This window comes from Salvelinus fontinalis, chromosome 15, assembly GCF_029448725.1.
Source record: "Salvelinus fontinalis isolate EN_2023a chromosome 15, ASM2944872v1, whole genome shotgun sequence".
Lineage (NCBI taxonomy): Eukaryota > Metazoa > Chordata > Actinopteri > Salmoniformes > Salmonidae > Salvelinus > Salvelinus fontinalis.
Genome location: NC_074679.1, coordinates 29,980,560 through 30,006,775, shown reverse-complemented (window position 1 = coordinate 30,006,775; position 26,216 = coordinate 29,980,560). Strand labels below are relative to the sequence as shown.

The following is a 26,216-nucleotide window of genomic DNA, read 5'->3' as shown; positions in this document are numbered from 1 at the left end:
ACCGGCCACATCATCATGCATTTAAGATAAACATCAATATACTAAGGATTCCAGGTAGGTTTTTACAGAGGGGAACGACACTCAGTCTCCAATAGAAGGCAGTACACACACACGCACACACACACACCCATCAATTGTAGCCTCAGTGTTACCTGTAAGTGTGGCCATGAGGCCTCCAGTGTGGGTTCATCCTCCTCTGGGTCAAACTCATTACTGTCACTGGGTGGAAGGGTCCGGAATATGTTGTAAGACACCTGGGAGACAGGACAGAGAACAATACACAATCAACTGACTTCCCTGGAGATTAAGGCAGTGGACATGTGAATGGAGTGAGTAATATGAAAATCTGTTTTATAGGCAACTCAGGCACTTCAACATGGATGTGAAACAGAAACGTTGATTAAGGTTCATTGTTGATAAATATGATAAATATTAACTTAAATTAGCTGGAAGCGAGTATATTTATGGCATGAGTGCATGTTCTGTTTAGTGTGTTGTAGCCTCACCATTTTGACCACCTCCGGGTAAGCCTGTTCTGTCAGGTAGCCCCTGCTGACGGTGACATAGTCCACCAGCTCGTTGAGCGTGGAGCGCTTGTACTCCTTCATCTTCAGGTCAGACAGCGTGTCCATGAAATCAAACACAGTACAGCACTGCTGCAGCTTCTTCAGGAACAGCTCCGGCTGCTCCGATGCCGGCACGTCTACACACAGGGAGAGAAAGAGATGTCAGGAGAGAGAGGCCTATTAGAATAGGGAGACTTCTAGCAGAGAGGAAGAGGACAACATGGCAAAAACAGAGCAATCACATGAGAGGATACCTGAACAGAGCCCTGAAACCAATAATAAAAGAAAGCTGGAGTAGAGATGGAGACCTTTAATGAAGCATGTGACAAATACCATTTGATCATCTCTGTGCCCACACGCATGCACACACCACTTGACCCTACAGGTAACTCATCACTGCAGAATGTGGCTCTAGTCAACATGTATAAGAGTAACATCCACAGTAAACAGTGTAGCACAGGTAGAAGAACAAAGACCATACAGACCAGAGGAATGGGAAACTGATCAATAAAAATTTAATAATGTAAAGAGGTTTCCATCAGAGACCAGTTTGCCCAAGAGCTTCAACTGAGGCTATATGTACTAGTACTTATATCTAGGTAGTCTAGTCTTCTGAGTCTCCTACATAGTGCATTAGTCTGTTCCTGCAGTTTAAGCAGGTGGTATAAAACACACAGGCAGTATTATTAAAAGTGACCTTATCATGGACCATCGCTAAGACACCAACTATCTACCCGGACTTCCTCGGCCAAGCTTCTGTCAACATGACATTACACAGGGCAATATCTCAGCCAGCCAAGCAGCATGGGTAAGACAGAGCACAGGAGAGGCCAGTGTTACAGAACAAGTCTACCAGGCCTGTAAAAGAATAGTAGCCTTGTAATCCTTTAGTGTGTTTACTGTATTTATACTTGGGATATCGTTTCCAACAGTAAAAGTAAAATTGCTGGAGGACGTCTTTAAATGCCCAGTGGAGTCCAAATTCAGTTTCTGTGTTTTGTATCATATTGTACAACAGCCGATGAAACTAACACTGTAAAAGTGTGACTTTTTAAATAAAAAAAATCAGAGTTACTTCCTGATAGCTGAAAATATAAATCTACACAGGACGTTCTAAAAAATCAGCAGTTTTGCATGGGTGGGAGTGTCGGCTTTCAACGGTGACATAACCATACAGTAAATAGACCGATAACAAAGAGTTCCAAACCGCTCTGCCAATAACAGCTAGTTTTCAGTTTCCCCTTCACACTCCCTTGACAGCCCTAGCAAAATTATTGCGTGATAAATCATTTTAGTAAAAAGCTAGTTTTGCCCATTTGAATGGAAATCTATTACATTAAAGGTACTTAACTGTTACCCAGAAAATATTTGACATCGATATAAAAATGGCTGCATTGAGCATTTGTAACCTTTATTTAACTAGGCAATTCAGTTAAGAACAAATTATTATTTACAATGATGGCTTACTCCGGCCAAACCCGGACGATGCTTGGCCAATTGTGCGCCGCCCTATGGGACTCCCAATCACGGCCGGATGTAATACAGCCTGGATTCGAACCAGGTACTATAGTGACACCTCTTGCACTGAGATGCAGTGTCTTAGACCGCTGCGCCACTCAGGAGCACATTTAAAAAGGACAAAACAAACGGTGCACATTAATGTTATAAACTTATCGTTAGGGCATCAATTCAGGCAATTTATCTCGAAATTGATATTTGTCCATATCACCCAGCTTTACATATCCAAACAGGTGTCTGACTTGGACAGGTTGCCTCTGACAATGTACCAATGCACCAGCTTACACGTCTGTAGAAGTTCCGGCGTCAGTTGGGATAGAGTACGAGTCGAAAATGGGACGTGTGTCACCGGTGACGTTGCTGCCATATACACTAAATGCCCTAGCTAAACATGAGCAAAATTTCTGCCTGTATTCCTGCCCCGCCTACCCCAAATCTTGATTTGCTGGGAGAGTTGTTGGTCTGATGGCGACCCTTCCTGGAACAATATTTTGTCCGATTTCGAAATTTCCAAGAGAATCAGACATCACCCCCTGGCCTAATGCTCTTGTTCCTATACCAATCCAAGTTTAAATCACAGATAGCTAGGGCCATCAGGGTGAGTGCGTGGTTAGTCTAGTACAATGCTTCTCCTGTTAGGTCTGCCCCACCGTGTGTGTGTGTGTGTGTGTGTGTGTGTGTGTGTGTGTGTGTGTGTGTGTGTGTGTGTGTGTGTGTGTGTGTGTGTGTGTGTGTGTGTGTGTGTGTGTGTGTGTGTGTGTGTGTGTGTGTGTGTGTGTGTGTGTGTGTGTGTGTGTGTGTGTGTGTCAGGGTGGAGGGGTCTGTGTAAGGGTCTGTGTAAGGGTCTGTGGCTGCTGCCTGTCCCGTTCCTGGTTGGTTCATATAATTAGTGCACCAGTACAGTCAGTGATGGTCTTCCATCCAACCCCTGGGTATATAGGAGAGGAGTAGCATGTGAATGGCCTTAAAGGAAGCTATTAATAGAGCAGAGAGTCACACAGGAGAGAGTAATCCCTCCAGGGAGAAGGAGCGCCTGGCCGGGCCCAGCACACAGCCAACACACAAACGCTCGTGGTGCCATTAATCCAAGTATTATTCATCAGTTGATGTGAGAAAGTCTCCTAGAAGAGCGATCTTGCAACTATTAACTTTGATATAAAACTCAGCAAAATAGATAGGATCTTGGAAGCATGGAGAGTGAAACACCTGTCCACCTACAAGAAAATCACCCTGATTAAATATCTCAACTGCAAAATTTCTAGATAATTATTCATTGCTCTACCAAATCCAGGAGAATCCTTTTTGAAATGCAAGGAAAAAATATTTGGAATGGCAAACCAGATAAAGCTACAGGCATATTTACAGATTCAATTGGAAAGTATTCAGAACCCTTCCCTTTATACAAATTTTGTTACATTACATCCTTACTCTAAAATGGATCAAATATTTTTTTCATCATCCATGTACACACATAACAACAAATTGAAAAGAGGTTTTTAGAATTATTGCAAACGTATTAAAAATAACATAAAAACCTTATTTACCTAAATACTCAGACCTTTTGCTATGAGACTCGAAATTTAGCTCCGGTGCATTCTGTTTCCATTGACCATCCTTGGTAAATCCACCTGTGGTAAATTCAATTGATTGGACATCATTTGGAAAGGCACACATCTGTCTATATAAGGTCCCACAGTAGAAAGTCCACGTCAGAGCAAAAACCAAGCTATGAGGTTGAAGTAATTGTCCGTAAAGCTCGGAGACAGGATTGTGTCGAGGCACAGATCTTGGGAAGGGTGCCAAAAAAATGTCTGCAGCATTGAAGGTCCCCAAGAACACAGTGGCCTCCATCATTCTTAAATGGAAGAAGTTTGGAACCACCAAGAGTCTTCATAGAGCTGGCCGCCTGCCAAACGGAGCAATCGGGGAAGAAGGGCCTTGGTCAGGAAGGTGACCAAGAACCCTATGTCACTCTGACAGAGCTCCAGAGTTCCTCTGAGAAGATGGAAGAACCTTCCAGAAGGACAACTATCTCTGCAGCACTCCACCAATCAGGCCTTTATGGTAGAGTGGCCAGATGGAAGCCACTCCTCAGTAAAAGGCATATGACAAAGCGCTTGGTGTGTGCCAAACAGCATCAAAAAGGACTCTCAGACCATGAGAAACAAGATTCTCTGGTATTATGAAACAAAGATTGAACTCTTTGGCCTGAATGCCACGCGTCACGTCTGGAAGAAACCTTGCACCGTCCCTACGGTGAAACATGGTGGTGGCAGCATCATGTTGTGGGGATATTTTTCAGCAGCAGGGACTGGGAGACTAGTCAGGACCGAAGAGAAGATGAACGGACCAAAGTACAGAGAGATCCTTGATGAAAACCTGTTCCAGAGTGCTCACGACCTCAGGCTGGGGGCAAAGGCTCACCTTCCAACAGGACAACAACACTAAGCACACAGTCAAGACAACGCAGGAGTGGCTTCGGGTCTCTGAATGTCCTTGAGTGGCCCAGCCAGAGCCCGGACTTGAACCCGATCGAACATCTCTGGAGAGACCTGAAAACAGCTGTGCAGCGACTCCCCATCCAACCTGACAGAGCTTGAGAGGATATGCAGAGAATGGGAAAAAATATCAAAATACAGGTGTTCCAAATTTGTAGCATTATACGCAAGAAGACTAAAGGCTGTAATCACTGCCAAAGGTGCTTCAACAGAGTAAAGGGTCTGAATACTTATTTAAATGTGATTAGTCAGTTGTTTGCAGATGCACTGTTTATAACGAAAATGGGTTTGGAGGGTTAAAACGATTAAATATTAAGGCATTAAACCCCTTTTAAAGCCTCCATTATACCAACATTATATCCTAATCCAAACTAGTTTTCCAGCAGGCTACTAAAAGAGGCCCATTATGTTTAAGATTGGGCTCTTTGCCTTTTTGAAGATTGACAAAGGATCCCTGTTTGAAGTATCCTCCTTTTAAATGAAGCCATACAGAGTTGGCTACAATTTAAATTTCATCCTCCAGAAAAGGCAGATCAAATATTACAGCAAATAATATGGCTAAACTCCAATTTACTGAAAACATTTTCAAGGGTATAATATTCATGAATGACATTGTAAACAAGTAACATTTTCACAAAAGCAACTAAGAGGCACTTACTTAAAGAAGAAATGAAAGAATGAGTCTGTCTACTACGCATTACCACCCATTAAAAAACAAATGGCTTATACTTATTAGTATAAATCGAAGTCAACAGGTTTGACCGCAGTGCCGCATAAAATTCAAGTCCGTTGGGAAACAGGTCTATGATCTACCAATACCTTGGCATCAGGTTTATGAACTGATATATAAAACAACAATCGACATCAATCCGTTAATTTAAATTTAAGCTATTAGATAAAGTTGCCACAAAAACAATGCTCAACATATGGGGAATTAAACAGTCAGCCGCGTGCAGATTCTGCTATGAAGAAACAGACTCACCAGAGCATGTTTTCTGCTACTCAGTTTGCAGGTCCATCTGAACCCTGATATGACATAAAACCACCATTCCTGGATCTGACTGAAAAAGCGAGCCACCGATGGACAGGAGCATTAAAGATGCTCTAGTGAGTGTTTCTTCGTGGCAGAGTCTGCACAAGGCTGACTGTTCAATTCCCCATATATTGAGCATTATTTTTGTAGCAACATTTTTATCTAATAGCTCGTTTTTGCAGTCAGGTCCAGGAATGGTTTTTATGTCATAATATCAGGGTTTAGATGGACCTGTAAACTGTATTGTTAGGGGATCTGAAAACCCACGATCAGTCAAAGGGAAATATCAATATGCTCCTGGGGTAAAGCACTTATCTTTGGGGCAATATCAGTAGAAATGTTACAAATAGGAAGGTTCAGGGCCCTCGTAAGACATCACAGTAAAATGGAGGGATGCAAAAGGAAATAGCAAAATGGTAGTGTACTGGGAAAGATGAACCTGTCTGTGGACATCTGAGGGTTGGGGTTAAGATCAAAATAAATGGTGGATTGGCCAGTCGGTGAAAATCTAAGACTTGCAGAAAGAGGAAATGAGGAATATATGTATAATTATTTATCTACATGTACAGTACATGTGAGCGAAAATAGCTCTAAGTACCAGAAGTGTTGTTGTCTGTTAGTTTACTCCAATCAGGGAAGGGGTGGTAGGGTGAAAATAATAAAAATCCTAATAAATATTTTTAAAACAGCACTGAACACGACAGCCCTATCCATAACAAGTGAGCACACGGCTCAGTTGACCACGACAGACCATGACAGGGAGCATGTCCTAGAACGACATGGAGCACCCAGTCTTGGACAACACAATTGAGATACCAGTTCATCACAATACCGAGTACATTTCTCTGCCCAGCCCCTGGCACACACCAACACAACTAAAGTCCACAATTCCAATGTGTAATAAAGTATGTATAGTTTAGAAAATAGGTGAGAGTCCAACCCATCCCTGGCAGACTACCCTAGTACAACCCTGGGCTGCTGGGCCCAGACTCAAACCACTGAAGAAGCATTCAGCAGGTCTCAATCCCAATTGTCCCAAAGAAACAACATAGGAAAGATCAGCATTCAGCACCATGTAATCTAGCCTGATTCCCTAACATTTACCTTCAAATCTAAAATAATGACATCTACAATTCAGATGCTAAGCCCATACCAGCAGAACTGAGCACAGCAAACCACATCACCCTTCCCAGCCCCAGACTAGGTCAGCACTCTGCACAGAATAGTTCAGTCTAGCACACTCTGACAGGCCTCAGCACAGGGATGGGAGCATCATCACAGCTCGACTGGCAGACTAAATAAAGACACTGCTGCTTAATTAATGTGGAGAAAGCTGAGCTTCTCAGAGAGAGAGAGAGACGTTTAATGGCTCACCACAGGAAATGTTCAAAGTAAATTTCATAATCACTTAAAGCTGTTGAGCAGGGTGCAAGCAAGCCTCTCGTCATATCCACATAACCAGGGTCCTCTCATAGGACATCTACTGATGAGAGACTGGAGCCTCAGGAACATCACGTACTCTAAAAGCTCGCACACATTTCACCCAATGTGGATCCAGCGGTCGTCTGTTCAGCGCGCTGTGTTTTAAGGACCACCCGAGGTAGATGTCTGACTAGCGACATTTTCCCACGATTCTATATGTAAAATTGGTGCCCACTCGGTTCACAAATGACATCCAGATGTGCCAAGTACTCTCGGCCAGCAAACACTACTGGTGTCTCTGAGCCCTATGTGGAGACTTGGATTTGCTGTGCAATGCTGCTCTACCGCGTGGTAATATGACATCAGTCATGATTGACATACCCATCTCAGCCCAATGTGTCGCAGTCCCCTTGTCCTGCCCAACAGTCAACTTTTTTTACCTGACTGAAAAAGATAGGTTAAACATCGACACCTGCAGGCAGAGAAAATCCAATAGCAACGGCAGTAGCAACATTTCTAAGTACCGTACAGAGCACTCCGTAGTACCGTACAGAGCACTCCGTAGTACCGTACAGAGCACTCCGTAGTACCGTACAGAGCACTCCGTAGAACTCCGTACAGACCACTCCGTAGAACTCCGTACAGACCACTCCGTAGAACTCCGTACAGAGCACTCCGTAGAACTCCGTACAGAGCACTCCGTAGTACCGTACAGAGCACTCCGTAGTACCGTACAGAGCACTCCGTAGTACCGTACAGAGCACTCCGTAGTACCGTACAGAGCACTCCGTAGTACCGTACAGACCACTCCGTAATACCGTACAGACCACTCCGTAGAACTCCGTACAGACCACTCCGTAGAACTCCGTACAGACCACTCCGTAGAACTCCGTACAGACCACTCCGTAGAACTCCGTACAGACCACTCCGTAGAACTCCGTACAGAGCACTCCGTAGAACTCCGTACAGAGCACTCCGTAGAACTCCGTACAGACCACTCCGTAGAACTCCGTACAGACCACTCCGTAGAACTCCGTACAGACCACTCCGTAGAACTCCGTACAGACCACTCCGTAGAACTCCGTACAGAGCACTCCGTAGAACTCCGTACAGACCACTCCGTAGAACTCCGTACAGACCACTCCGTAGAACTCCGTACAGACCACTCCGTAGAACTCCGTACAGACCACTCCGTAGAACTCCGTACAGAGCACTCCGTAGAACTCCGTACAGACCACTCCGTAGAACTCCGTACAGACCACTCCGTAGAACTCCGTACAGACCACTCCGTAGAACTCCGTACAGACCACTCCGTAGAACTCCGTACAGACCACTCCGTAGAACTCCGTACAGACCACTCCGTAGAACTCCGTACAGACCACTCCGTAGAACTCCGTACAGAGCACTCCGTAGAACTCCGTACAGAGCACTCCGTAGAACTCCGTACAGAGCACTCCGTAGAACTCCGTACAGAGCACTCCGTAGAACTCCGTACAGAGCACTCCGTAGAACTCCGTACAGAGCACTCCGTAGAACTCCGTACAGAGCACTCCGTAGAACTCCGTACAGAGCACTCCGTAGAACTCCGTACAGAGCACTCCGTAGAACTCCGTACAGAGCACTCCGTAGTACCGTACAGAGCACTCCGTAGTACCGTACAGAGCACTCCGTAGTACCGTACAGAGCACTCCGTAGTACCGTACAGAGCACTCCGTAGTACCGTACAGAGCACTCCGTAGTACCGTACAGAGCACTCCGTAGTACCGTACAGAGCACTCCGTAGTACCGTACAGAGCACTCCGTAGTACCGTACAGAGCACTCCGTAGTACCGTACAGACCACTCCGTAGTACCGTACAGACCACTCCGTAGTACCGTACAGAGCACTCCGTAGTACCGTACAGAGCACTCCGTAGTACCGTACAGAGCACTCCGTAGTACCGTACAGAGCACTCCGTAGTACCGTACAGAGCACTCCGTAGTACCGTACAGAGCACTCCGTAGTACCGTACAGAGCACTCCGTAGTACCGTACAGAGCACTCCGTAGTACCGTACAGAGCACTCCGTAGTACCGTACAGACCACTCCCTAGTACCGTACAGACCCCTCCCTAGTACCGTACAGACCACTCCGTAGTACCGTACAGACCACTCCGTAGTACCGTACAGAGCACTCCGTAGTACCGTACAGAGCACTCCGTAGTACCGTACAGACCACTCCGTAGTACCGTACAGAGCACTCCGTAGTACCGTACAGACCACTCCGTAATACTGTAACTGGGAGGCCATAACTGTAACTGAACGACCAGCAGTGTTAGTCATGTGATGCTAAAGCTAACGGACACTATGAGTTGAAATTCACATGGAAGTAACGCAAATGGACACTTTGCCAGGTCTTAAGACTCAAACCAAGTACTTTGCTTCAGGACTTAATAAAAACCCATCATCCGTGGAGTTTACTCAGAACGTAGCAGACTATTCTTAGTGGTCACCATTTTTAGATGGAAACACAAATCCAGGAAGTGAGTGTAGGTATAGAGTAACAATTACGTCCCTCAGAGCAGCCGACACACACACACACACACACACAAAGTCTGCCTGCTTGCTTGTCTAAGGGGAAAACCCTGGCCACACTATACACTCTGGCGGGCTTGGGTTACGGTTGCAGGAGAGAGTGAGCGGTTCCAACAGATGGGCTCAGCAGGTGACCAGGCCAACACTGTCAGAGACTGAAGGTCGATATGTATGATATGTACTGTATGTATACACAGGGAGGCAGACCATCACATCAACACTGTCAGAGATGGAGAACCACACACACCGTCTGCATCGTCTCTGAGCTGAAGATTAGACAACAAACCAGGTAATGGTTGGTCGGAGAATGGTCTGGCAGAAACGCAACCAACTCTGGACCACAGGGATTCAATTCCCACCTGAGCCCTTCCTGTTTGTGTGCCCTTCTTTGTATCCATCTCATCATTCAGACTTTTCTATAATCAAAATATTTAATTCCTTTAAAAACAAGTTCCTACTACTTAATCAACCAGTATGCTATACAATGGAATGACACCATGAAAGAAGTTGAGACATTATTTTCTGTTCTCTCTCTGTGTTCTCATATGGCAGCTTCAAGGAGCCTCATTATGAACTACACTGCCATGTACTGTCAATCATTGACAGATGTAATCACACTGTGCTAACTTTGCTCTCCACTATAGTAACTAGGCCGACGGAGTTCATACAAGTCATTTTAACTTTGGACATCGAAAGCCTCCCAGGCATTGTACAGCTACGGTCACCTCTAGGTAGCAGAGAGCAGAGTCTTTCTCCGTGTGCCTCCTTTCAAAGGCAGTGTGGGTAATCTGGGGCTGTCCATACAAAGGCACTCTTCACACACAGGGTCAGGTGAGAGAGGGCCAGCAGCAGCGTGCGCAGGTGAATCACATAGCAAGCATTCCACCAGCAATAGCCACCACACCACGCCCTTAACAAGCATAACTCTGAAAACCCCTGCAATCAGTGGCACTGACCATGACAACACAGTCAATATGCTGCCTGCTGTAACACCTGCCTGGCTACCACAACATCCTCTGGCAGACAGAAAGCCAACAGAAGGAAGGCTGCTGTATGGCGAAGCTACTGCACTGCTCATCCACAGTACTGCACATCTCTACAGCAGCACTCCTTAGAGATGATTGCTGCACAGGCCGCTCCACCCTTATCCAACATCTGACTTCAAAAGCTCAGTCAAACCCTCTTTCCATGTCCCCCTGCCATTACCACTCCATTTATATACTCTCCACTCAGCCCCACAGACAGACATACCAACACAGCCAGCCAAGCCTCCGAGAGGGCCCTTAGTAGGTTAATTATAACACTCCTCCACCCCTAGCAGAATCACGGACACTCACTCTCTGGTTTCTGTTCCTCTGTAGAGTCCACCAGCCCCAAAAAAATATTCTGTTGGGGCAAAATTATTCAAATATTGATGGTGTGAAAAATAGTAGTTTGTTGTAGTGGGCACACACTCCCCCCTATGCTGCTTGTTTGGAGCGAGTGGGACTGGAAATCTATAAAGAGACAACTGGTGGATCAGGTTACCCCTGAGGGGAGGGCGTAGGGGGGAGAGGGAGCGTTGGGGGGGCCGCACTGACCAAACAGAGACCAGGAACCACCAGACAGAGGGGCTGGCAGAAGCTCTACGGCCAGTGCTGTTCCCCTAACTCCCCTCTCACCATGTCCCGGTCTTCATTCTATTTCTACTCCCCTCTTTTTTTAAATTCGGCTCACGAAGTCAGAGAGAGCGATCTGTCTTCCGTACTACACAGAGGTGGTCCTAAAAAAACGGCATCTCGCCAGCGCACATCCTTAACGTAGGCATCACTCCACCTTGAAGATTCCAGTAAACAGAGGGGGTCTCCACTCCACCTAGTAGATGTGGAAGGACGGGAAAGGGTTTGCCATGACCTGGCCAAGCGTTGGAAAATCCTCTTCGTCCTCCTCTTCCTCTGCCATGAAGCATTAGGACACTAATTCTTTCTTCAGGCTCCATGCCAGACTCATCACCACTCCCTCGTTCTCTCTGTCACTCTCACCATCCCTCTAACTTCCTGTGGAGGCTCTTAAAGAGCTACCACAACAACTCTTGACTTGCAAACTGAGGGAGACTTCCACGCAGGCCTGGAACAACTACCTGAAACAACATTTAGGAATAAAAAGTCTCCCTTGTTGGGACCATGGGCTCTGCAGCCTAGCAGCCTAGCAAACTATGAATGCTTATTTCTATTGTCTTTGTTGACATGGGGTGAAAATCTGTCCCCTTTCCACCTTCAAGAAATAGCAAAAGAATTTAAACAAACTGAATCAACATGAGGCTCAGATCTAGTTACAGGAAAAACATATTTCCCTGGCTGTGACTAGCAGGTGAAGTCTGAAAGGCCACCCTCAGTCTCTTCACTCTCACTGACTGCGTACATAGAGTGCTCCTCAGAGGTCAGTCAGTCGATGATAGATGAGGGCGTGTGGTGCCGCACGGAGGGTTGAGGCATTGCCAGTCGCCACCACATGGTTGGATAGAATAAGTGCAGCTCACCTAACACCAGGCAACTACACACACCTCAGTCAGCCAACAGCTACTTCCTCCTGTTGTCTACATGGTCCCAGACGCGACTACAATCATTTGAAAATGCATCCTTCCTCTACTCCTTGTAAGTATTCCAAGTGTGCAAAGATCCAACATGAATTGAGAGGTGAAATCAGAAGGGTTTCACAAAGCTTTCATCAATCCAGTCATGTCAGATCTGTGACCACGTCACAGGATGGTAGATACCATTTCAATGTGTTAAGGCTCTGCGTTTCACTGTGGTGATGTGCTCGTTAGAGCAATGAACGGGCATGAATTTAAGCCCGAACACCTACCCATGGCCACAACGTTCAAGCCTGATTGCTTCTACCAAATTTAAGGCCCAGCCCTGCCCGAAACCAGAAATAACTTCCTCTGTTAGTAAATCCATTTGCTGCTGCTCCTCTCTGTCACTCGCTCCCTGTGCTCTGCTCATGGCGGTTCTGAGTATCCATAGTAACGGCTCCGCTTGGGCTGCTCTGCTCAATGAAGAGACATGAGAGAGCAGTTAGCTGTTAGCTACTTTGTTACACTAAACTCTTACAAAACTCAAGGAACATTATTATTTTCTGTGAAATAATCTCTCTGGTCGTGAGGTTGAATCACTTCTGACACCATGTTATGATCTTAAACAGATATGACTGTACTGCGCAGCACAGCACACGCAAATCGCTGAGCTTCAAAATGTTAGTATACCCATGCCCTGCCCGTACTGTTGTTATTGAAGAAAATAACAGGCCCTGCCTGGCCCTAGCATGATGTATAATGTCGGGGTCCATCGGACTCGGGGAGGGGAGCAGAGCTCTAGTGCACATCCCCTTTAATTAAAGAGGAGATTACAGGTAAAAAGCGGTCACTAAAACGGAATTACAGTTTAAAAAGGCACTTACAAAGACAACAATATTTAGGTTTAACCATTTAAAATGGTGTCCAATATGAGAAAATCACAGTATGTCAGATCAGATTTGCGCCTTTTATTATGCAGGTGTTTATATAAGAACCTGGATGGAATATAGTGCACAGAGGGCACAGTAGTGCTGCCCGACCACATCCTCCTCACTTGGGCCTGAATGCAGAGCAAGACACACAAGCAGAACATAGTCAGAATGATAAAAGGCCAGTCACGCTCTAACTACAGGACGTCAACAGCAGACAGCAACTCACCTCGTCCTGAGAGAGGAAGAACAGAACATAACCTGAGCGGAGCGGACTACTGCACCCTGCTCGCCCAGAGCTCTGCTGTGTTCTGCAGCGGCACTGGCTGGTAATGGTGAAAGTGTGACTCACTCACGGGCAGGCAAGCAAACTAAAGAGTGGCCCTGAGTGGAGAAGAGAGAGGACAGTGAAGTGATGCCACCCACGCCCAATAGGGCACTCGCGTGGCAGACAGACCTTCAGGAGGGAGGGACACACCCTGGCTGAGGCTCTGGTTCCTGTCAGGCTGCATTCCGTCCGTCACTCTAGTCTCAACCTCTCTGTATAGAACCAGGCAGGCAGCAGAGGACTGACCCCACCTGTGAATCAGCAACAGGCTGCCTCCCTGTCTGGGCATGCAGTTCACATACGCCAGTGTGTATGCATGCTGCTGGTTGTATACGCTACACGAGCATAGAGCAGGGATGCAAACTGGTGACTGTCCAAAAAGGCGATTTTTTGCATATAATTTGCATATTCTCAGAGAGTATCAAGTGCATAATACATAGTGGAATACTGTCAATACTCCTAACTTTCCAAACCACAATAGACAGAGAACATACCTGGGGTAGAAAAGTGGGTTGTGCTCTTTGGTCTTGGTTTATGGTTTATCATGACATGATAAATCTCAGTCTCCCCAGACAGAGTTAGGATTTGCTTATTTTTCTTGAGGAAATACATTTTCCAGTGGGTTTAATGAAGCATTGCAAGGTGAAGGTCAAGGACTAGGCCTACCCATCTGCAAAATAAATTCTTAGCCAACATTAAGCACAACTCAGTCTCCTCTTAGTAAAATCTGACCTGTCAGTATAACTCACACACAACTCATTTTTAAGAAATTATTTTATTTTGAAGCTCAAAATAAACAGTAACAGGTTATCACTCACATCTAGCCTACTCTCACCTACAGTCCACATTTTAGCTTCCTTCCTTTTAGCTTCGACTAAAACTTATTTTGCTCTTTTTCTTTGTTTAGCTGTGTCCTGTCTGGCTTGCTTCTCCTCCTCCACTGCAGACTTCCTGGTCTGTTGGGCACTGGATGTTGGCTGGCAACCATACCCCTCCCTCTTCATCAGGTTCTCCTGTCTCTGAGCTTTATCCTTCATTCCTGCAGTGCGGATGTTCTTAGAGTCCCTTGCTCCACTTGACATCATCTCTCTGGAACATCTGTAAGACAGTCAGACTCCTGGACCTGTGGATTTATTTGGTGGTATGAATTGCATTGAAGGTAGCCATGTTCATGCTCTTTTGATCTATGATGTCTCTGATCACATTAAACGAAGACTCCACCATAGGACAATGGAAGATTGAGGGAGACACTAGTATAATCTGGTTCAGGCCCCAACACTTGACCATGTTGTCCTCACCATCCTTGTAAGGGGGAAAGGTAGAGTCCACATTAAACTTCACTACTTCCAGTGGAAGCTGAAATCCGGATGGAACATCATCCTAGCGAGCCGCTTCAACAGGATGCCAGTCTGTGAATGGCCTCTCACCACTGGGTCCTGTGCAGAGAGCAATTGCAGGGTCATGCTGTCCAGGGGCATTTTCTTCTGCATGTAGGCTGCAGTTGTCATGTATGCGGTCTTCACCGCGTTAAGAAACTTCTGCACAATCTGGAAAACATTATGAGAAAATAGATTGTAAATGAAAACATCTTACCTAGCGAAAAAGTTTTTTAAGTTGAATTTCTCATTATTATTATAAACTTACTGACAGGGTGTCCTGGATGTTCTGCCTTAAGTTTCTCAGACACTGTCCAACCTACAATTCTCTGGAAGGAAGCATCTTGTCAATGAAGTCCATCTTCATGAGCTTCTTGGGCGTGGTGATGCTCAGCCTTGAGGAAGCATGCCATGAAAGTGGTGATCACTTCAAGCTGCTTGTCATGCAGCTTGTGGACAAGGGTTTGGCTGTCCTGTAAATTAATTATGGCATGTTAAAGGAAAATTAGACTATTTTATGACCACACAGAGAGATGGTTTGCAGTTAAGGGCAAATGCTCTGCTTATATGTCCTTCCAACTGATGAGACCTAGAGAGTAGGCCTAGTATATCATTTTTTTTTAATCCAAAAGGAATTTAGAATTCATTTTAAGTGTGAAAATACTCACCTGGGAAACCATAACGTACTCCTTCAACATGGGAAGCAGACAGTAGTGCAGCTCTCCAACCAGATCTTCTTCACCACGTTGCAATGAAACATGTGCCAACAAAACCATGTAAGCCCACTTACAGAGCGTTGGACCTGGTAGCCTGTCAACCTGTGACCCACCAAGTTTCTCAAAAACAACATCTGATACAGTACCTTTGCTGATTTGTAAACTCAGGACCATGGGACAATCACCCGAGCCTGGCTGTGCCCGGCTCACCAGCATTATGCCATTAGTCAACACGAACCTTACATGGCCTTTCAATAGACAAATCAAAACGCACTAGCAAAATCCTGACTTCCCATACCCTTCATACTATCTACCTCCATACTAGCACTGCTGCCGTGTGCCATCTCCTTCTTCCCACAAACCAAAGTGACAGCTATCCCTGGCAGTGCATTAGTTTAGTGGGGCACATTGAGCACCTCATTGGATAAAATACAGACATTAAAGCAGATCATGAAAGCCAGTGACATAGATACAAAAGTAAACAGACACCCCACCACCCTCTTCAAACACACACCTGGCAGTTATTTGGGGATTAAGGTCAATACAAGGTCAGTAGCATACAGTGTCCCCCCTCCCACATACATACAAGCGCACACAAATAGATTGAGTTGTTTTAATTAAATATCTTTGCACTTTCCTAGCCATGCAAATGCCTCAAATGTTAATACACTATGTACCACAATGTGAGATGGCATGTATGATTCCACGATATAAATGTAAAATCACAAAATAAGCGGTAGGAAACATTTACAACAAATCGATGACTATAAACTTTCACACTATCACCACCAATCTGATGTAAAAAGAATGAGTAATTCCCCCAATTTGATGTGTTCAAAACGTGAGCTTGTGTAATGTAGTAACACACATTGTCCACATCAAGGAAAATAGCATATATAAAATGATTTAATACGGCAAAAATTATTCCATATTTTAATTCAGGATGATAGTAAATGATGCAACCTCACAACCTTTTACAATAATCACATATTTCTCACTACATTAACCATTTAGACTTAAAACATGCTCGTGTTTTGAAATTATTTACTATGTATTTTGATGATCACATTATTGACATTTAGTTTAAATGGATTTGATTAGCCTGTGTTTTTTTGGAGAATTATCGTATAGCGTTCATTGTTTGTCACGTCACCTAACACCCTACTGTTATGCACAATTTAACCGGGTGCTCTAGAAAGAGTTCCCATTGTGACTACGCAGCAGCCCAAGAATTATCCCTCCCTAAAAAGAGCAGAACAGGCGGGAGCTTGACAGCCAGCCGTTCCGCTCTGTAGACAACGAATCCCATTGTTGAGGGCGGAGACACAAGCATCTCATCACTATATCCAGTATCTCTGGTGGTGATCACACAGGGAGAAGATCCGTTCGCACCTCTCTTTAATAGTTCAACAGGTGATACACTGCGTCCACGCACTTTGTGAGCCCCCACCACCACAAAAGTTATTTTTATGGATCTACACGATTCCCGTGGATTACCTATTTTGAGCTCAAAACAGCAAATATCGTCAAAAAGTGACGAGTTTGCATCCCTGATACAAGGACTGTGATAAACATACACTTGCTCACACACACTCATTCATTCACCGGGCATTGGGCTCATGAAAAGAGTTGCAGAGAGAAGGGATGAACAAGAATTGATTGCATCTTTCTGTTCTCTTCCTACCATGCTGGTATCTGCATTCACTACTAAACACACTCCCACATCACACCACTCACAAGTTAGCATGAAGGTTAGATGGAGGATTATGGATAGAGACTATGTGGGAAGATTTGAGGTATTCGTAATTAAACACTTACCCTTGAGCAGAGGCAGGGGCGTGAGCTCGATGGGTTTGCCCTGAGACCGGAATTGGGACGAACTCTGCGACCGCTTTTGCTTGGCCTTCCTGACAGACTTCCGTGAAAATCCGTCCACTTTGTCCACAGATGGAGGTGTGGTGGCTGCCGAGGACATAGCCCTGCTGTAGGAGGGGAGATAACATGTTGTAAGTCTCTGCTTAACATATAGCAACACATAAAAAACAAGACAGTGTGCATGTGCAAGTACACTACAAGACCAAAAGTATGTGGACACCTGCTCGTCGAACATCTCATTCCAAAATCATGGGCATTAATATGTAGTTGGTCCCCCCCTTCACTGCTGGAACAGCATCCACTCTTCTGGGAAGGCTTTCCACTAGATGTTGGAACATTGCTGCGGGGACTTGCTTCCATTCAGCCACAAGAGAATTAGTGAGGTCGGGCACTGATGTTGGGCGATTAGGCCTGGCTCGCAGTCGGCATTCCAATTCACCCCAAAGGTGTTTGGGGTTGAGGTCAGGGCTCTGTGCAGGTCAGTCAAGTTCTTCCACACAGATTTCAACAAACCATTTCTGTATGGACCTCGCTTTGTGCACGGGGGCATTGTCATGCTGAAACAGGAAAGCACAGAATTGTCTAGAATGTCATTGTATGCTATAGCGTAAATATTTCCCTTCACTGGAACTAAGGGGCCTCGCCTGAACCATGAAAAACAGCCCAGACTATTATTCCTCCTCCACCTAACTTTACAGTTGGCACTTTGCATTGGAGCAGGTCACGTTCTCCTGGCATCCACCAAACCCAGATTAATATGTAAGACTGACAGATGGTGAAGCGTGATTCATCACTCCAGAGAATGCATTTCCACTGCTCCAGAGTCCAATGGTGGCAAACTTTACACGACTCCAGCTGACGCTTGGTATTGCGCATGGTGATCTTAGGCTTGTGTGCGCGGCTGCTTGACCACGGAAACCCATTTTATGAAGCTCCCGACAAACAGTTATTGTGCTGACGTTGCGTCCAGAGGCAGTTTGGAACTCGGTAGTGAGTGTTTGTTTTTTCATTTATTATGGATCACCATTAGCTGCTGACTTTTCCTGGGGGACAGCAAAATGAAGGCAACTGAGGACAGACGATGTATACACGAACTGACTTGTTGGAAAGGTGGCATCCTATGACGGTGCCACGTTGAAAGTCATGGAGCTCTTCAGTAAGGCCATTCTACTGCCAATGTTTGTCTATAGAGATTGCATGGCTGCGTGCTTGATTTTATACACCTGTCAGCAACAGGTGTGGCTGAAATAACCAAATCTACTAATTTAAAAGGGTTGTCCACATACTTTTGTATATATAGTGTATGTCCACGCCGTACCTACATGCACACACAACAGCACCACCAGCAACAATGCTGCTAGTGAGGCTGAAAGCTGTCATTTGAGTGCAGACACTCTTGTGCTGAGAGGAAGCTAAGGAAATGTCCAGTGATGTGTGTGTTGCTGATTATGCCTCATAGTCATTGATTAGGAGCACCAGGAGGGGAAGCCAGAAAGACACTGTACACAACCACAACCAACAGCCTGCAAACACTAATAAGAGAATACCAACTTTACTGCACTACAACAATTTGTTTTATTATTTAACTAGGCAAGTCAGTTAAGAACAAATTCTTATTTACAATGACGGACTACACCAGTCAACCCCGGACGACACTGGGCCAAACTGTGCTCTGCCCTACGAGACTCCCAATCACGGCCGATTGTGATACAGCCTAAACCAAAATGGCGCATATGCGCCGCCTTTAATCCACCAATTTAGGCAATTCATAATTGGATTACTACGGGTCTCAGACTCTGTGTGTGTAATAAGAAGAAACCCACAGCGTAGCAGAGTGAGGGACAGCATTGACAGAGACGTGGTGCAGCAGGGTTAACAAGAATCCATCCATCAGGTCAAATTCATCCAACGTCTAACACATTATAACTGGTCAAGGGACAGGCAGGGAGATAGAGAATAGCAAGCAAACTAAAGACACTCAACCCTGAAACTAGACACACAATCATGTCATGTAGCCTGCCCTGAGAATATGAGTGGCATTGTTAGCTATGGCTTTATTAGCCTGTTTACTGACCCACGGGTGAAATAGTTAATCAGATGGTCGTAACTCTCGTTCCTACTGCTTACCTGCATAGCCACGCAGGCCTGTTACCATAGAAAAACAACATCTAGAAAGCACAAACAAGTCCTTTTCGGCAGAAAAATATTGTGATAGTTTGCCATTGAAAACTGGACAGGCCTATTCAAATATTATACAAAGTGAGTCCCTGGAGCCAGAGAACATGCCACAAAAGCCTACAAAAAGCCATGCAAACACCACCTGCCACCATGCAGTGGAGACTTAGGCTACAGCCGATGTAAACCCAAGCACACAGCGGTGCATGCTATTCCACATTACAATCACCTGTGGACAGTGGCAATAGTTCACCACATATCACCATCAGTTCTTAGTGCTCACTCACTGACCAAACAACAAGCCCTAATGGTTGAGGCATGGGTGCCGCTGCTGCTTCACAGCACAAAGCCATTCCCCTCCCATGCTTCTTACATAAGTGACCAGATGACATCCACACAGGCTGGGGGGATTAAAGACAGAGGGAGAACACACAGAGAGCAACAGCGGGAGAGAGAGCAACAGCGAGAGAGGGAGCAGGGAGAATGGGGAAGAAGAGAGCAACACACTACAGGAAGTTAACAAATATCAGCAGGCCCAAGAAAGCTCCTCTTATTACCAGCCAGGGAGCTGGAGAAGAACAAATCACAAACACAGAAAAGAAACAGGAGGGATACACTTAAGAACACAGGAGCGAAAGGATGGACAGAATTGATGAGGGGATCAAGCAGATGTGCCATACTGCAAACTCCCTATTAACCTCCTCCCCAGCATAGCTTCAGGTTTTATTTGTCACATGCACAAGTACAGTGCAAGCCCTTCCCAACAGTGCAGTATTCAAAAACAAAAACACAAAAAATAACACATAACACTTAAGCAGAAGGAAAAAAATGGAGAATGGAAGCAATATATAGGGTCAGTGGCAGTACCACATTTACAATGTACAGGGAATCTGATACTGGAGTAGTTGAGGTAGATATGTACATGTAAGCAGGGATTGGGAGAAAGTGACTGGTTGCAGGATAAAAAATAAACAGTATGGCAGCAACATAAGTGGTGGGTAGTACATGTATGTGAGTGTGTGTTCAAGTAAGTGTGTGTGCAAAAGTGTCAGTGTGATAGGTGGATATATATTGAACAGAAATATAAACACAAAAATATAAGCACAAAAAGAAAAGCTTATCTCTCTCAAATGTGGTGCACAAAATTGATTACATCCCTGTTAGTGAGCATTTCTCCTTTTCTAAGAAAAGCAATCCACCTGACAAGCATGGCATAACAAGAACCTGATTAAACAGCACAATCACAATAAAAGGCCACTCTAAAGTGTGCAGTTTTGTCACAAAAATGCCACAATGTCTCATGCTTTGAGGGAGCGTGCAATTGGCATGCTGACTGCAGGAATGTTCACCAGAGCTGTTGCCAGAGAATTTAATGTTAATTTCTCTACCATAAGCCACCTCCAATGTCATTTTAGAGAATTTGGCAGTATGTCGAACCAGCCTCACACCTGCAGACCGTGTGTAACCATACCAGCCTGGGAACTCCACATCCAGCTTCTTCACCGGCGGGATCATCTGAGACCAGCCACCGGGACAGCTGATGAAACTGAGGCATATTTCTGTCTGTAATAAAGCCCTTTTGTGGGGAAAAACTCATTCTGATTGGCTGGGCCTGGCTCCCCAGTGGGCCTATGCCCAGTCATGTGCAATCCATAGATTAGGGCCTAATGAATTTATTTAAATTGACTGATTTCCTTATATGAACTGTCACTCAGTAAAATCTTTGAAATTGTTGCATGATGCGTTTACATTTTTGTTCAGTGTACATGTAAACCGGTGCGCAAAGGACCTGAAAATAGGACCTGCTTACTATGGCTAAATAATACTAAAATCTAGAAGGTTTCTGGGAAAGGGAAGTGGTATTGTAATCACAATAGTTTAATCCTAATTCTGCATTTAAACTGAGGATATGCGTTAGACAGTAGTCCGGACTTTTCCTAGTAACGAATGTATACTGAATCATGAGAACTGACAGGTGACATAAAATTAGGACCCGGTCAGCTCCTGATAGTCTATAATGATTGCACAGAGCTCAGGCACATCATAAAGCAAGGCAATCCCATAATGCACCAAGCCCAAACTGGCAGGCGTCCAGAGAAGGCTGATAAGGTGGGGGAACAGTGACTAAGAATTGGGCTATATTACAGTCAGGCACATGGCATAGGCACTTACTCCCATCATAAATACAGGGGACTTTGGATGCTAAGTTATCTTGGCTGGGACATGATGTTTACCTTCCTCAATGTGACATTCAAAACCCTTCCGAATGACCCGGTGGGACACATGAAAATTGTGTGTACACACGCACGCTCACTCAAACACACGAGAGACAAATACTGGCACACACCTGTGCTTCTACTCCAGCAAGATTGGCAGGATGCTTAAATCACAATCATGTACACCTACAGTGTGAATAAATTGTTCAAGATGATTCACTGGGTTTATGCATTTTCTAAGAAAAACATGTTTTGCAGAAATAACAAAAAAACACCATTCAAATGAAATCTCAATCATGCCACCCTTTTCTGTATGCTTTCATAAACAAAATAAAGACCACACCAAATATGCCACTGGAGAACATCTGGCCAAGGACTCTAATAGTACACACGGGTTGTCAAAATATTCATTCCAAACGGCAAGGCTCAGAAATGTCACAGTATTCCTCAATCAAACAGGGACAATGTATGTATGATGACGATTACATCTCCTCTGAACCTGGCCTTCTGGGCAAGCCTCCACAAGAACAAATGGATTAATGTTAACATTATGCACATCTAGGAAACCCTTGGTTAGTTAGCCCACAAACTTCTATTAAAACCGGGTTAACCACGATTGTTGATTAAAATGCACAGGTAAATATTAAAACACGCATGGGTAAAATTTAACGAACTAGCTATAAAACAAATACATATTAAAAACCAATCTAGCTAGGAACATGTACTTGTTCACATGGACCTGCCAATTGCCCCATGCTTTCTTTGGTGGAACATGGTTTGATAAATTCGATGAAGCACACCCTGACCACTACATAATGACTGCATTCGCCTGTCATCTGGAAACCGAGTGTAAATTCTCTATCTCTAGTCAGAGCGTGAAAACATATGCTAATCCATATCCATCTCAAAGATACTTAGCTAACGACCTTTGTTGAGACATTCCGTCAACACCAATGTAACGTAACGCAATGCAAGTGTTGACGGTTGTATTGCTATAATAATAACTAGTGGATAGCATAGGCTCAGCATCAACTCTCTCTCTCTATGTTGAACAAGCACGTATAGTAGCTAGCGAAGTCAAGATCACAGTAATTGGTGCTAACGTTAGCTAGTTAGCAACCTAGCCATCCGACATTTCCACCTAAAACAAGCGTCCTCTTCAGTGTTTGTCGTTAGCTAGCTGTACTTACAATATACTGTTTTGGTCTTAACACAATATAAATTAATACTGGTAATATTGGTAGTAATATGAGCAAAATATAAGATTATCGTTATTTAATGGCTAGTAACGACAGAAAGTTAGCTAACGGTTAGCCAGCTGCGATGTTGGGTCGTTCGCTAGCTAAATTTGTCAGCCAGTCATAGCTAGGTAGCTAACTAATGTTAGCGAGTTACATGAACGTTGCAGGAATGAGTACTGTGTGTGTTACATAACGTTGTATAGCTATCTAGCATTTTTAAAACGATTTAATTTAGCAAAAATATGTATTCTAATATGTATTCTACTGACATCAAGTTGTGAAAACGAGCTGAACATTAATCCCACACATCTCTCGATATGGAAACTAGCTAGCTTCTAATGCTAACTGGCTAACTGGAACCACACGTACCCGAAACAAGATAGCTGCAGACGAACGAGAATGAGCCGTATCGTACATTACCTTGATCCTCTGAGGCTCTGTGGTTCGAAACGAAGACGGTGGCAAGTAGTTATCCTGTATTAGACGATATTAAACTAAAATGCTTCCAGTCTCGTACAAGTAGCCTCTCGCAAGTAGCGGAAAAAACACCAGAAAAGGCTATCTTGGCCTTTATTAGACAGCCAAACCCACGAGCACCTTTTACCTTCTAACGAAATAATCCTCCGAGTCCCATTAATAACAAAATACGGATGTATAAAAATATTAAGCTGAGTCAATCACATTCCCTAGTTATGAAGGAAATCACTTGTTTACACCACACCTCTGTACTTTAGGTTAATTTTCTTTAAACAGTGTTTTATTTGGGGTAATCTCTTTTCACCCTATTGTCAATATTACTGGGCTGAGTCCATGGCACACAAAACAGAGATACAACTAACCATGATGCTCGGTTTGGATCTAAACACGATGGTGATTGGTCGGTTTGAAAGACGTAATGGATGGGGTTGGATGTTCGACAACGTCCATCACTGCGCGAGTTGAGACGCTCATAGAGATGAATAAAAACAGGTAGGTTGAAGAGCATGGGACTAGGAAAGAGATTGGGCAGAAAACGAGATGGGAATCTCGAATCCGCCCCATATGGAATGAAGCTAAACCTGTCCAAGGCCCAACCAACCCCGCACTGAAGGATGGTTTTGAACAGGCGAACACTAGCTACTTCTCTCAAATATAATTGTATTGGTCACATACACATATTTAGCAGATGTTATTGCGAGTGTAGCAAAATGCTTGCGTTCCTAGATCCAACAGTGCAGTAGTATCTAACAATTCACAACAATACACACAAATCTAAACGAAAAAGAATGGAATTAAGAAATACGTAAATATTAGGACGAGCAATGTCGGAGTGGCATTGACTAAAACACAGTAGAATAGAAAGCAGTATATGAAATGAGTAAAGCAGTATGTAAACGTTATTAATTAAAGGGACTAGTCTTCCATTATTAAAGTGACCAGTGATTCCATGTCTATGTAAATTCAGCAAAAAAAGAAATGTCCCCTAACTGTCAACTGTGTTAATTTTCAGCAAACTTAACATGTGTAAATATTTGTATGAACATAACAAGATTCAACAACTGAGACATAAAATGAACAAGTTCCACACACATGTGACTAACAGAAATGGAATAATGTGTCCCTGAGCAAAGGGGGGGGGGGGGTCAAAATCAAAAGTAACAGTCAGTATCTGGTGTGGCCACCAGCTGCATTAAGTGCTGTAGTGCATCTCTTCCTCATGGACTGTGCCAGATTTGACCGTTCTTACTGTGAGGTGTTACCCCACTCTTCCACCAAGGCACCTGCACGTTCCCGGACATTTCTGGGGGGTATGGCCCTAGTCCTCACCCTCCGATCCAACAGGTCCCAGAGATGCTCAAGGGGATTGAGATCCGGGTTCTTCGCTGGCCATGGCAGAACACTGACATTCCTGTCTTGCAGGAAATCATGCACAGAACGAGCAGTATGGCTGGTGGCATTGTCATGCTAGAGGGTCATGTCAGGATGAGCCTGCAGGAAAGGTACCACATGAGGGAGGAAGATGTCTTCCCTGTAATGCACAGCTTTGAGATTGCCTGCAATGACAACAAGCTCAGTCCGATGATGCTATGACACACTGCCCCAGACCATGACAGATCCTCCACCTCCAAATCGATCCCGCTCCAGAGTACAGGACTCGGTGTAACACTCATTCCTTCGACAATAAATGTGAATCTGATCATCACCCCTGGTGAGACAAAACCGCGGCTCGTCAGTGAAGAGCACTTTTTGCCAGTCCTTATCTGGTCCTGCGACGGTGGGTTTGTGCCTATAGGCGACGTCGTTGCCAGTGATGTCTGATGAGGACCAGCCTTACAATAGGCCTACAAGCCCTCAGTCCAGCCTCTCTCAGCCTATTGCAGAGCACTGATGGAGGGATTGTGCGTTCCTGGTGTAACTCGGGCAGTTGTTGTTGCCATCCTGTACCTGTCCCCAGGTGTGATGTTCGGATGTACCGATCCTGTGCAGGTGTTGTTACACGTGGTCTGCCACTGCGAGGATGATCAGCTGTTCGTCCTGTCTCCCTGTAGCGCTGTCTTAGGTGTCTCACAGTACGGACATTGCAATTTATTGTCCTCATGCCTCCTTTCATAATGCCTAAGGCACGTTCACGCAGATGAGCAGGGACTCTGGGCATCTTTCTTTTGGTGTTTTTCAGAGTTAGTAGAATGGCCTCTTTCGTGTCCCAAGTTTTCATAACTGTGACCTTAATGTGGCCTACTGTCTGTAAGCTGTTAGTGTCTTAACAACCGTTCCACAGGTGCATGTTCATTAATTGTTAATGGTTCATTGAACAAGCATGGGAAACAGCGTTTAAAGCCTTTACAATGAAGATCTGTGAAGTTATTTGGAATTTTACGAGTCTTATCTTTGAAAGACAGGGTCCTGAAAAAGGGACATTCTTTTTTTGCTGAGCTTATTTAGGGGCAGCAGCCTCTAAGGTGCAGGTTGAGTATTTTTATTTCCAATGAAGGCCAAACCCGGACGACACTGGGCCAATTGTGCGCCACCCTATGGGATTCCCAATCACGGCCGGATGTGATACAGCCTGGATATGAACCAGGGACTGTAGTGACACCTCTTGCATTGAGATCCACTGCTGTGCCATTCGGGAGTAACCGGTTGGGAACCTGCTAGTGATGGCTATTTAACATTCTGATGGCCTTGAGATAGAAGCTGTTTTTCAGTTTCTCGGTCCC

At 44.8% G+C, this 26,216-nt stretch overlaps 1 protein-coding gene across 1 annotated transcript in view; it reads right to left on the bottom strand.

Moving 5' to 3' along the window:
- The window catches only part of ppp2r5eb (protein phosphatase 2, regulatory subunit B', epsilon isoform b), a 36,224-nt gene extending 12,372 nt beyond the window's left edge, over positions 1-23,852 (bottom strand). Inside the window, exons 1-4 of the mRNA XM_055863313.1 lie at positions 23,440-23,852; positions 17,331-17,494; positions 507-703; positions 153-254 (exon numbers count right to left, since the gene is read on the bottom strand). Of these exons, the coding sequence (XP_055719288.1) occupies positions 153-254; positions 507-703; positions 17,331-17,487 (456 nt within the window). The 5' untranslated portion in view covers positions 17,488-17,494; positions 23,440-23,852. The remainder of the gene's footprint in view (positions 1-152; positions 255-506; positions 704-17,330; positions 17,495-23,439) is intronic.
- Positions 23,853-26,216: the final 2,364 nt, after the last annotated feature.